This window comes from Phocoena sinus, chromosome 1 (assembly GCF_008692025.1).
Source record: "Phocoena sinus isolate mPhoSin1 chromosome 1, mPhoSin1.pri, whole genome shotgun sequence".
Taxonomy (NCBI): domain Eukaryota; kingdom Metazoa; phylum Chordata; class Mammalia; order Artiodactyla; family Phocoenidae; genus Phocoena; species Phocoena sinus.
In genome coordinates this window covers 554,038-564,963 of record NC_045763.1, presented here as the reverse complement: position 1 = coordinate 564,963, position 10,926 = coordinate 554,038, and the positions used below count along the sequence as shown (strand labels likewise).

The window sequence follows — 10,926 nt, the reverse complement described above, 5'->3', positions numbered from 1 at the left end:
CTGTCTGGGGTTTGTTGTTTGTTTCGTTTCCCCAAATCAAGAGAAAAACCAAAGATGTCCCTCATTGGCCATCATCAAGGCCTCTACAGACCAGCCACAAACCATACAACCAATAGAACTACGGGCTGGCTTTGCTGGATAAAGAAGAAATGGGTAAGAGAAGTGAGGTCCTGGGTCACAGGCAACTCTCTAGCTCCATCCACAGGCCAGCATTTGGAAAGCTTGTGTACTTTTGTATGACAAGGAATAATTGAAAATAAAGCTCTGCGTTTAAAAAGTCAGTTTCAGGGACTTGCCTGATGGTCCAGCAGTTAAGACTCCATGCTCCCAATGCAGGGGGCCTGGGTTGGATCCTTGGTCGGGGAACTAAGACCCTACATACCCCAACTACTGAGCCTGCATGCCACAACACAGAGCCCGCATGCTGCAACGAAGACCCAGCGCAGCCACAATCAATTAAAAAATAACAAAAAATTAAAAAGTAATAATAATAAAAATTATTTAAAAATAAAGATCCCGCATGCCGCAACTAAAGATTCCGCAGGCTGCAACTAAAACAAACAAAAGATCCCACGCGCTGCAACTAAGACCCAGGGCAGTCAAATAAATAAATAAACATATTTTAAAGTCAGTTTCACAAAAAAGTCAGTTTCGTTTAACTTGGCTTAAAAAACAGAAATCTTAAGATTTAGGTGCTTGCACCGCCCCCCCTTTGATGGAGGGGTTCCTTCCGGGTTCCCTCGTCACAGCGGTGCTGCTCACACTTTCCGGTTTCCAATGGGCCCACAGAATGGTCCGCTTGTGTTTGTCCCTTAAAGTCTTAGGTGGAAGCCACTAGGCAGGACAGACACCGCTTTCCTAAAGACACTAAGTTAATAAAAGGGAATTAGGATGATGCTTTCTACCTGACGTGTTCATGTTTTGTTCTTTTTTTTTTTTTTGCGGTACACGAGCCTCTCACTGTTGTGGCCTCTCCCGTTTCAGAGCACAGGCTCCGGACGCGCAGGCTCAGCGGCCAGGGCACGAACCCGCGTCCCCTGCATCAGCAGGCGGACTCTCAACCACTGCGCCACCAGGGAAGCCCCGTGTTCATGTTTAATTGACAAACATGGGGTTCTCAGCCGCCCATGCTGCACTGTTTTGCTGACAGGATTCCCCCAACATCCCCCCTCCCCACAGGACGTTTTTTTCCTCTGAAGGAGTCCTCCAGCTTTGAAGACCTGGAGGAGAGACTGCAGAAGTTAAAGGTGCAGGTGGACAGCTTGGCCTCCAGCCTGACCTTGAGCCCAGGGTGAGGGGACACAGCTGCCCCCGAGAGCCCAGGCCAGCAGGAGCAGAGTGGGCCCCACCCAGGCCCAGTGCAGAGGACTCTGCCCCCAGAGCCTGGGCAGCAGGTGTGGTTCCTGAGTCCCCTGCATCTGGCCAGACCCTTGGGGAGCTGGGGCCTTCCATCAGGCCCCAGGACTTCCCAGCACTGAGGCTGCAGCGCCAGCTGCCCAACCTGCCCAGTGTCTCCCAGGGACAGAAGCCTTTCCACTTGAATCTGGAGCCCCCCAGCATCACTCTTCGGTCTTGCTCTCCTAGGACAGTTGGGCCTTCAGGGGCTGATCTCTCTCCCTCACCCAGCTGGGGCCCTTCCGCTCCCATTCTCTCTTCAGGCTCCAAAAGGACCTGCTGGTTCCAGTCTCTGGAGCCCCAGCTCATGCGCCCCAGTCCAGCAGAACGAAAAGCTGCTGGCTCGGCCTGGTCCCCCTGGGCCCGAGCCCCCAGGGCAGGGCCTCTGGCTGCTGGTCCCCACCCTACCGAAGCCCTCTCCTAGGGCCCCTGCAGCCCCTCCCCTCCTGGCTCCAGGGTGAAGAGGCTAGAGGGGAGGGAGCACGGAGCCCTCAGGGCCTCATTTTCCCCGCACTGTGTTTGCTGTTGGCGAGCAGGCAGCTCTCTCCTCCCCCCTGGAGCTGCACCGCACCTCCCCACCAGCTGGACCGACAGGCCCACCCGGCAGAAGGCCAGCACAGCCAGGCCATCCCCAGAGGCACGCGAGGTGGGGGGACCCTCAGCACAGGCACTCAGCTGCCTGGACACCACACTGAGGACAGGAGACAGGCCGTGAGCATTGGCCTGCCCCTTGAAGGGCTGAGCTGGGACCTCTGCCTTCCCAGGGGAAGAGCAGGGTCAGCTGCATAGTCTGGACAGAACTTGGAAGCAAGTCGCTCAAGCCCTGTGGCACTGATGGAGCCCGGGGGTCGTCTGGGAGGGGCTGGGAGTGGCGCCTTTGGGACCGGCCTCCAGTACCCTCACGTCCAGTAGGGGCTGGCCCTGGCAAAGCAGCGGGACTGGGAGCTGGCCAGGGCCCCAGGCCCACAGCAAGTTGAGAAACTCGTGGCTCTCACCCCCTGCCCTAGGAAGTGCCGTGCACCCCACGTGCGGCACCAGAGCCGGGTGGTCATGGCCTCCGCTCCCGTGGACACTGTGGTCAGGGGTTCAGGCAAGCCGCTGGCCACCCGCTGCTCTCCCTGTGCTTGTGCACACAGCTGGTGGGCACAGGGGTCTGTCCTTCCTGCGAGGCTTTAGTGTCTGTGGCTAGGACGATATGATTGGCATGGGTGCATCCAGACACTTCTGAAACATAAGCAATGAGTGGCAAGAGTTTTAACTCCTGGTGAGAACATGTCAGTGAACAGGGTTCCCGCCCGCCCCACCCTGCCCCTGCCTGGGAGACCTCAGCCCTCTCCCTTCCCAAGAAGGGCTCCGGCCTGGGAGCCCCTGCCGGTGGCCGGCAGCCAGAAGCACACCCTGCCCTCTCCACCTCCCACCCAAGGACTGGGACCTGCGGGGGAGGGTCTCCCGGGGGCCCCTCCTCACCACACTCACCTCTAGGGGGAGCTATGACTTCCACTGGCATTTTTGTTTTAATGGACGTTGGAAGAAAATTTTTCATCCCAGAAGAAAAGCACAGACACACAACTGTCAGCCTCAAGCTTCCTGAGCTGCCCCCTCACCACAGCAGGAGGCTGTGAGGACACACGTCTCACACAGCAGCCCGACACCATTTCTTTCTGTCGCCATGGTAACAGCTAGTGCTCCAGGGAGCTACCAGTGGCTGCACCACCCACTTCTGGACACCCACCTCCAGAAGCCTGATCCAGACCCAGCAGCCATCTGGCCTTCTCACAGACAGCCTTTGTCCATTACCTGGCCCTTGCAGCTTCCTGCCATCGGGCAAGCCCTGGGCTGCAGGGAAGAGCCCACACGGGATGAGTGTGACATGCAGCCTTGGGGAAATCCTTAGCTTCTCCTCGTCAAGTTAGGAAGCAGCAGCAACCTTCGTGAGTGTGAGAACTGTGCCCGCCCAGCATCACCAGAAGAGCCTCCCTTTGGGGTCCCCCAGAAGCAGCAGGATCCTCCCCTGCCTGGCCCACTCCTGCTGCGTGGACCTGGGCTGCCATGTGGATCATAAACTCTTGCATGGCCCTTCCTGACTTTCATGTGCTCCCAGAAGCTCGTAGTTGCCTTAGGAAGTGGCACGTGTAAGTCCCCGCGGGCCTCAGCCTGGGTCCCAGACCCAGAGTGGACCACGGAGCCAGGGCCTGCGAGTCAGGGGCTGTAGAGGGGAGGGGTGGAGACCGGGACAAAGCTGTTTCCTGGAGACTCTTTCCAGACGTGGCCCAGACTCCAAGACCTTTAAGAACTGCCTGGGATGATGCAAGGCCGGCACTTCCGAGACAAGGGCTTCCAGGAGGGGCGTTCCTTGGCCTGGAGGTAGATGTGGGGCTCCTCTCTCTGGGCCTCAGCGTCCAGCAGAGATGAGGCGAGGCTGGAGCCTCTTCCAGGGGGTGGGGGCGTGCGTCTTCCAGCTGCTCTGCCCTCTCTCGGGGTTGGAGGCATGTTTGGGGGGCAGGGGCTCACAGCTCAACTTGTCTTTAGTGTGTGACTGAGCCACTAGGAAACGCCCCGCCAGCACCTCCTGCTTTTTCTCCTGCCGCCTACACGGTGCGCTGCAACCTGGGCTCAGGGGTGCAGCGTCAAAGGGGTGCCTCTCTGGGTGCCCAGTGGGCTGTGACCCGCGAGCACCCAGGGGATTGGAGTGGGGGATGCAGGCCTCCACAGGGGGAATTCTGCCCATCAGGGATGGATCAGGCCCAGGTCCCAGCAATGCCCTCAGAAACGGGGCCTGCGCTCTCTGAAGAGGAGATGCACAGGGCGGCCGCAGGGGGCACAGTGGCCTGAGCCCCAGCACTGGGAGGGGGAGGCTCCCCCCTCCCCTTCTCCAGCACCAGCCGGGGTACCATCCGTCCTCCACCCAAGACGTATTTTTTAACTTGCAACCTTTTATGGGGCTGGCGTGTTTTGACAAGGAATACACTCTCAGGAGACTGCAGGACTAAGTTTACATCTGATTTACTGTATTTTAAAGTCTGGTGTGTTAGTGGGGAAGAGGCAAAGTGAGCACTGAGTCAGCGCAGGCGGAGGAGGAGGTGCGGGGTGGGGCTGAGGGAGCGCAGCACTGCCTGCCCTTGGGACTTGCCTGGTGGCCCCAGGATAAAAGCAGTGACAGGAGGTGGGGTCAGAAGGCCCTGCAGAGAATGCCTGGGGTGCAGCACCCAGGGGAATCTTGCTTGTCCCTGCCCCTGCCTGGAGGTCCTCCAGCCAGAAGCAGGGAAAGCTCCCTCCAAGTGCCAGCCGTGGGGCCCCGCAAGAACAAGCTCGCCTGTCTCCAGGGTCCCAAACGCCAAGCTCCTGTCCCATTCCTCCCAAAAGGGGCCATCTGCGTCCCAGTGGCTGTGGCTGGGCCCAGTGGGGTCCTGGGTAGGCAGGAAGGGCCACTGTTCCCAGCAAGCACTTCCCCCAAGCCGGCTGAGCATGCCGGTGAAGACTGTCCCTCCAGCCACCCAGATGCTGACCACACGATCAACTCCCAGCACTTCCCCTCCCCATTCCCAGACCCTGCGCCCTCCAGGAAGCCTCTGAGGACCTGGCCAGAGCCACCTCCTTCCTTTCCCATCCAGGACCTGAGTGGCTGGAGGAGACTCGGAGCTGCCACGGAGACCAAGCTCCTTCAAACAAATGCTAGCCTTTGCCACCAGAGGGTGTGGCCCTTAATACAAGTGTGAGGTCCGGCCGCCCCGGCGCCCTGTGGTCCTGGGCCCAGAGCCATCTCGGGCCTCACGTTCTCAACGGGACCCTGACTCCCTGTCCATCTCCCCGCTAAATCCTGCCCAAGCTCTAGGCCGGGCAGGGGAGGGAGTCGCGAGGGCACGCGCCGCTGCCAGAGCTGCCGCGGAGGGTCAGGCGAGGCCGCGTCCTGGAGGGCCGACGCCGGAGCAGGGCGCCCTCTTGCGCGGGGGTCCCGCGGGCCAAAGGCCGGCCAGCATCCCACCCCTGGGGCAAGACCCACCGAGCTCGGGAGAAGGGCGCCCTCGGGTGCGCGGGCGCGGCCTGCTCACGGCTCCCGGCCCCCAGCGCCCGGCGACTGGGGGCGCGGGGCGCGGCTGCGCTCGCCGTCGGGCGTGCAGGCCTTGGCCGACAGCGCCCTCTCGCGGCCGGAGCGGAAGGCCGCCGTCACGGTCACCAGGTAGGCGGTGCCCGGCGCCAGGCCCTGCAGCGTGGTGCTGTTCCGGCCCGCGGGCACCTCCATGAGCTGCGCCGCGCCGCCCCGCAGGGGCCCGACCTGCACGTGGTAGCCGAGCGCGGCGGCCGGGCCCAGCGCCGGGGCCCAGCTCACGCGCAGGCTGCGCGGCCTGGCGTGCGAGATGACGATGCGCTCCGGCCCGGTCTCCTCTGCGGGGGAAGTGCCTGTGAGCTGGGAGGGGGCCGCGCCACCCGGCCCCGCGCCCTGCCCGGTCGCGCCGGCACCCCCAGCCCACCCGGCCCCGCGTCCCGCCTCACCCGGCAGAGTGCGCACCCGCAGGTGCTGTGGCCTCAGGAGCCGCACGTTGGACTCCGGCACCAGCGCCACGTCGTAGTCCGTGTCGGGGTCCAGGCCGGCCCAGGCCCAGCCCGTGGCGTTCCCTGGCAGCTGCTGGCGGCGCGCCGTTCCCGGCTTGGCGCTGGGCGCCAGCTCCAACAGGTAGTAGCCCGAGTCGGCGGTCAGTAGGGGCGGCCAGGCCAGACGGAAGCCGCTGGACGTAACCTCGGAGGCACGGAGCTGATGCGGCCACATCGCGTCTGCGGGGTGACAGGGCAGAGAACAGAGATGCCTCCTCGCACCGGACCCTGGGGCACTGACTGTTGACTCCCGGAAGACACCCAGAGGCGGGGAGCAGGGCGCGGGGCGCCAGGCCGGCCCCGGCCACGCCCACCAGATGCTAAGGATCCGCAGAAGGACATAAGTGCAGCCAGTCCCCTACTTTGCCCGGTCAGGAGTTTCCCTCCTGGCCTCAGCTCCAAGCTCAAACCAGTGTGGAGGTATAGCAGCCGCCTCCCACCCAGTCCAGTGGCCTGGACAAGGGCCCCTCAAAGGTGGCAGGATCCAAACTGATGTCATGATGTCAGAGAACAGAGGACCAGCCCCCAGTCCAGCCTGAGTGGCCAGCACAGAGTCTGGGGTCAGCTCAGCTCTGAACAGTCAAGGAAAAGGGGGCCCACGGTACAGCCAAGAGACGGGGAGCCACTGGAGAATGCCCCGAGGGGCAGCAGAGATGTGACAACCCCAGGAGCAGCTGGACCTGGAGTTTCGGGTGCTGCCGGCGTCCAGTCCCCAGGAGAGTGTGTTGGGAGCACTCCAGGGTGGGACCCCCAAACGTGTGTTACTCCTGGGCTTTGATGCCGAGCACCACAGGGCCGTCTGAGTGACGGTGCAGGGGGGTGAAGCTGATAAGTGTCTGGACAGGGTTAAGCCCTTCGGGACCCCATGCTGCCTTTAATGCTGGGCGTGCAGCTGCCCGGCTGGCACGTCCTTGCCCCTCCCCCACACTCAGACCCTGCCCCCGCTCCCGGGAGCCCCCGCCCTACTGCCTCACTGCCCTGCAGCCTTGGGTTTTTCCTGTGTAGCTGCTTGCCCTTTCTCCTGCTGTTGCCTCCAGGCTCAGCCACAGTGGTTGACCCAGGGGCCACCAGGGCCAGGTGTCCTGGAGTAAATCTTCGGAAGGACACTCTACCTCCCTCCAACCCACAGTTCAACCCCTTCCGGTTTCAGGTGGACGATTAACCACAGGTGGAGACTTGGGAGGACCCTGGGGTCGTTGGCATTTTTCAGTGGCTACAGCCAACCTTGCCAGTGGCCAGGCCCTTCAACACCAGCTCCCTCTCCCGCCAGGTTTAGCTGGGTCAGGGCGTTCCACAAGAAACTTGGAGGGGAGCTGCTAGCCCCCGCAGCGGGCCCTCCAAGGCCCGGCCTCCTCTCCAGCAATCCCCACAACCGCCTGCAGTGCTAGTCCCACTCCAACCCTCCGCGGCTGCCCTTGTCCCGTAAGCTCTTGGGGGGCAGTCTCGGCCCTTCCTGACACCTGGCCCTCCCCCTCCCTCCAGGCTTGGTGGGCCCCTCTGCAGAGTCTCCAGGCTTTGGAAAACCTCCTACGCTTCTTCTCCAGGTAGACACATTCCACCAGATGCAGCGCCTGAGTGTCCCTCAGCCCACACCAAGTCCCCCACTCTCCAGCAGAGAGCCCCAACTGGAGGTGTTTTACTCAAGCCTGCCCCTCTGTCCGGCCCTCAGCCCAGGTTGGGTGGCACGTGTGGGGTGAACGGCTGGAGTGTGTCCCTGGAGAAGCCGACGTGTGCACCTCTGTCCCCTGCAGCCCTGGCCTCTGCTCCAGGCATGTAGGTCCTCCTGGAGGCTCACCTGGCCCTCTTCCTGAGTTCCCCGCTGGGGCTCCCCGGGCTCCGCCTCCTCCCACTTACCGAGAATGGAGCCCCTCAGCGCCTGGGTTGATGATGTGCAGGGTCATCCACATCCACGAAGTGCAGATGCTTCTCAGTGGGGGCCGAGAGGCGGCGGCCGACAGCTCCAGGAGGTTGCCGCGGCCAGTGCTGACGACGAAGACTGGTGGACGCCCAGGTCCTTCAGCTCCTGCATGGGGGGCCCCACGGGGGTCGCTGGAGCCGCCGTCTGTCACCCACACCAGCACCTTGGGCACCCCCGGCCGGGCCCCCGCCGCCTTGGCAAACAGCTGCTCCTTGGCATATGCCAGCGCAGGCCAGTGGTTGGTGTCACCCATGCGCTGGGCTGCAGCGTGTATGGCGTCCTGGATGGCCGAGCCTGAGCTGTGCTGGCCGAAGGGGAACTCGGTGTGCGGCCGACTGCCCACGTGCACCAGGCTGGCACGCAGGGCCCCAGGGCCCAGGGGCAGCAGGGCCGCCAGCCGCCCCAAAAACTCCCGAACTCGGGAAAACTCATAATGAGACACGCTGGCCGAGCTGTCCAACAGAAACAGCAGGTCCCCCTGGGGGGCAGATGCCGGGGGGCCTGGGGGAGAGGGAAGGGTTCAGCCCCAGGTGGTGGCCCCCAGACAGCCCCACACCCAGGTCAGAACCCCCAGGGCCTGAGCTTTCCCTAAGCTGGTATTTGCCCTTACCCAAGAAAGCCCTGAAAGCCTGCTCAGTCACACCCCAAAGGTCCTGGGGTGGCACCCCAGAGGGGAGAGGGGTCCTAAGCCAAGAAGAGGTCCACACTCTCAGCAGTTCCAACTCTGCATCCTGGCCACATGCCTGGGGCACCCCCTGGGCTCATGTCTCGTCTGCAAAGGAGAGCTGACCCCTCCAAGCCCCCACACCCTCCCTGTCTTCAGCAGACTCTGTGCGCAGGCTGGACCCGGCCCAGCCCCCAGGAGTGGTGGGTGGATGGGTCTGGGCCACCAAGGCTTAGCTTTCAAGAAGCAGCCTACACCGCTCAGCCTCCAGGTAAAGCAACCGGTGGGGGCACAAAGGCAGCTGGGGAGACTGGGGACAGAGGTGGAGGCATGGGGGGGGCAGAGGTGGAGGCATGGGGGGAACAGAGCGCTGACTGCAGCCCCTCCCACAGCCCGGAGTCCCGGTTGGAGTCCTGACCCCACTTACAGATGATGTCACCCCTCCCCTGGCCCCCATCCTCTGCTCCACCTGGACCCAGGAAGCAGGTTACCTGCTGCAGCAGCCCGAGGGCCCTATATGTCCCTCCGGGGCCTCCCCCTTCCTCCCGGCACCCCGGGGGGCAGACGGGGCCCTTCGCCAGTGTGTCATGAGCAGACAGCGGCCTGGGGTGTCTCGGTTCTGGTCCCGGCCTTGCGGCCTCAGTTTCCCCCAACCCAGTGGGGCGACGCCAACCCTCTCACCATCCCTCTATTAACGATCACGCCAAGGAAAGGGAAACTGAGGCAGGGACAAGCCTCCCTGACAGGCCCCTCCCCCTCCCCGTCCAGGCCCCAAGATCCCGCGGAGTTGCCGGCGGGGCCCGCGCCGCAGGTGGGTGTGGTCCCCTGCCAGCTGCCCCCGCCCTACAGCCGCGGAAAAGAGAGCGTGGCTCGGTGCGGACGGGGGGGGGGGGGGGGGGGGGGGCGGGGCGCTGGGACCTGAGTCCGGCCTGGCCGCCCGCCGCACTCACCACGCTCCGCGCCGCTCCGCGCCAGCCGCAGGCTCAGGGCCAGGCCGAGCACCGTCCAGGGCAGCATCGCGCGCGACGGGACGGCCACGCTCTGCCTCCGCTCGTGGCCCGCTCGCTCCTGAGCTGCGGGGCGCGCGGCCGATGAGGGTCGGACCTGGGCCCCGCCCCCGGAGCCCGCCCCCGGGAGCCCCCGCCCACCGCGGCCCCCGCCCCGAGGTCCCGCCCCTGGCGCTCGCGCTACCCCGCGTGCGGAGGAGCGCCGGCTCCGGGGAGGCGCGCGCACAAAGGGCCCAAACGTGCGGCGACACGCGGCTCTCACCGGGATGCCGCCGAGGCACACGCGGGTGGCATGCACACACAGACACTGAGGTCTCCCTTTCCGGCTGTAAGGCCTTGGAGTCAGCCCTGTCCCCTACCCCCTGCCCCCTGCCCCCAGCCAGGAGCCGAGCAGGGAGCCACCAAGCTGGGTCATCCCTAGGCCCGCTGCCCTTGGCTCCGCAGTGTTGGGAGTCCCTGAAGCCAAGCCCAAGAGAGCCCCAGGGGGTATGAGAGTGTGTGGGTGACACCAAAAACAACGTCCCCCCAACAAGTCCCAGGCCACAGAGACTGGGGAGGGGCAGGTGTATGGGAGCTGTGACATGTTCCTCCAAGGAATGACCAACAGAGATTAGGAGGGTGGAACTCAGAAAGGAGACAGGGCGTCGGGAGAGGAAAGAAGCCTAAGACCTTCAAGGGGAGCTTCCGGGGGGCACCTCACCTGGCTTCTTAGAGGAAGAGGCATAGGAGCCGAGGATGGCTGGTTCAGGCCTGTCCAGTGTGATCGTGCTGGGCATACCGCTGTCCCCATAGGCCCTGCCCAGTGAGGGGCCCAGGGCTGAGGCCAAACTCCAGGACTGAGGACAGAACCCCCCAGGCAGCCCACTGGGGAAACCCTCCACTGTGACCAGGAGCCGCGCATCTGGGATCCTGGCTAGACCAGAGCAGAGGTGGTTGGCTGCAGGGGACATCCTGAGGGACACTCAGTGCCCCCAGGGCAGATTCCTTGCCCTTAGGTGAGATGGGGCAGTGTCCCGTGGGCAGGAGTGAGGTCCAAGAGAGCCTGCCCCCCTCCCTCCTAAGATGCCTTTCCTGTGGGGTCACCGCCGCCCTCTCCCACTCCTCTCTGTGCAGCTGGGTGGGGGGCACAGGTCCCCCACAGGGAGGAGGCAGGGCCATCTCTGCCAGGATGTCCCCTCCCTTTCCTCCCTCCCCAGGAGGATGCCCAGCAGGGAGGACGGATGGGACTCAATGGTTTTCCTTCCTCCTCTCTGGCAGGTGAGACGCCAGGCTGGGAGACAGACTGGAGCTCCTGACTTTTGCCTAAATAAAGGAAGCAGCTCAGCTGAGCCTGAGGAGCTGGGGCAGGAACA

The 10,926-nt window shown here is 63.7% G+C and overlaps 1 protein-coding gene across 1 annotated transcript; it reads right to left on the bottom strand.

The window, feature by feature from the left end:
• Positions 1–5,297: 5,297 nt before the first annotated feature.
• Positions 5,298–10,911, bottom strand: VWA1 (von Willebrand factor A domain containing 1). Its single transcript, XM_032610774.1, is given in 9 exon segments — positions 5,298–5,778; positions 5,887–6,165; positions 7,840–7,872; positions 7,875–7,926; positions 7,929–7,985; positions 7,988–8,029; positions 8,031–8,404; positions 9,518–9,640; positions 10,275–10,911. Coding segments are annotated over 9 exon segments (1,548 nt in total). The 5' UTR covers positions 10,525–10,911; the 3' UTR covers positions 5,298–5,440.
• Positions 10,912–10,926: the final 15 nt, after the last annotated feature.